At 68.4% G+C, this 297-nt stretch overlaps 1 protein-coding gene across 1 annotated transcript in view; it reads left to right on the top strand.

Moving 5' to 3' along the window:
* LOC104472285 (probable hydrolase PNKD) overlaps positions 1-294 on the top strand; it is a gene marked incomplete at its 3' end in the record, with an annotated part of 1,607 nt that extends 1,313 nt beyond the window's left edge. The window contains 2 exon segments of the mRNA XM_010087884.1: positions 8-112; positions 224-294. Of these exon segments, the coding sequence (XP_010086186.1) occupies positions 8-112; positions 224-294 (176 nt within the window).
* Between the last annotated feature and the right edge of the window lie 3 nt (positions 295-297).

Below are 297 nucleotides of genomic sequence, written 5' to 3'. Positions count from 1 at the left end.
CCCGCCCCCCCCGGCCCCACCGTGGCCCATATGGTGTACGTGCTGGACGGGAGGCCCTTTGGCAGCCCCCCCTGCCTCTTCTCTGGGGACCTCCTCTTCCTCGCTGGCTGCGGTGAGTGCTACCAACTCCGGACCTGGGTGGATGGGGGGATGTCCCACCTTGGGAAGGGCTTGTGGGGACCCCCCAGTCCCCTGCATGACGGCTGGTTGCGTTGGGGTCCAGGCAGGATGTTTGAGGGCTCCCCCGAGACCATGCTCGCCTCCCTGGACGTGGCTGTGGGCTTGGGAGAGGACACG

This window comes from Pterocles gutturalis, unplaced genomic scaffold, assembly GCF_000699245.1.
Source record: "Pterocles gutturalis isolate BGI_N339 unplaced genomic scaffold, ASM69924v1 scaffold37981, whole genome shotgun sequence".
Classification (NCBI taxonomy): domain Eukaryota; kingdom Metazoa; phylum Chordata; class Aves; order Pterocliformes; family Pteroclidae; genus Pterocles; species Pterocles gutturalis.
The sequence above is the reverse complement of the archived record's forward strand: the minus strand, read 5'-3'. Positions and strand labels throughout refer to the sequence as shown.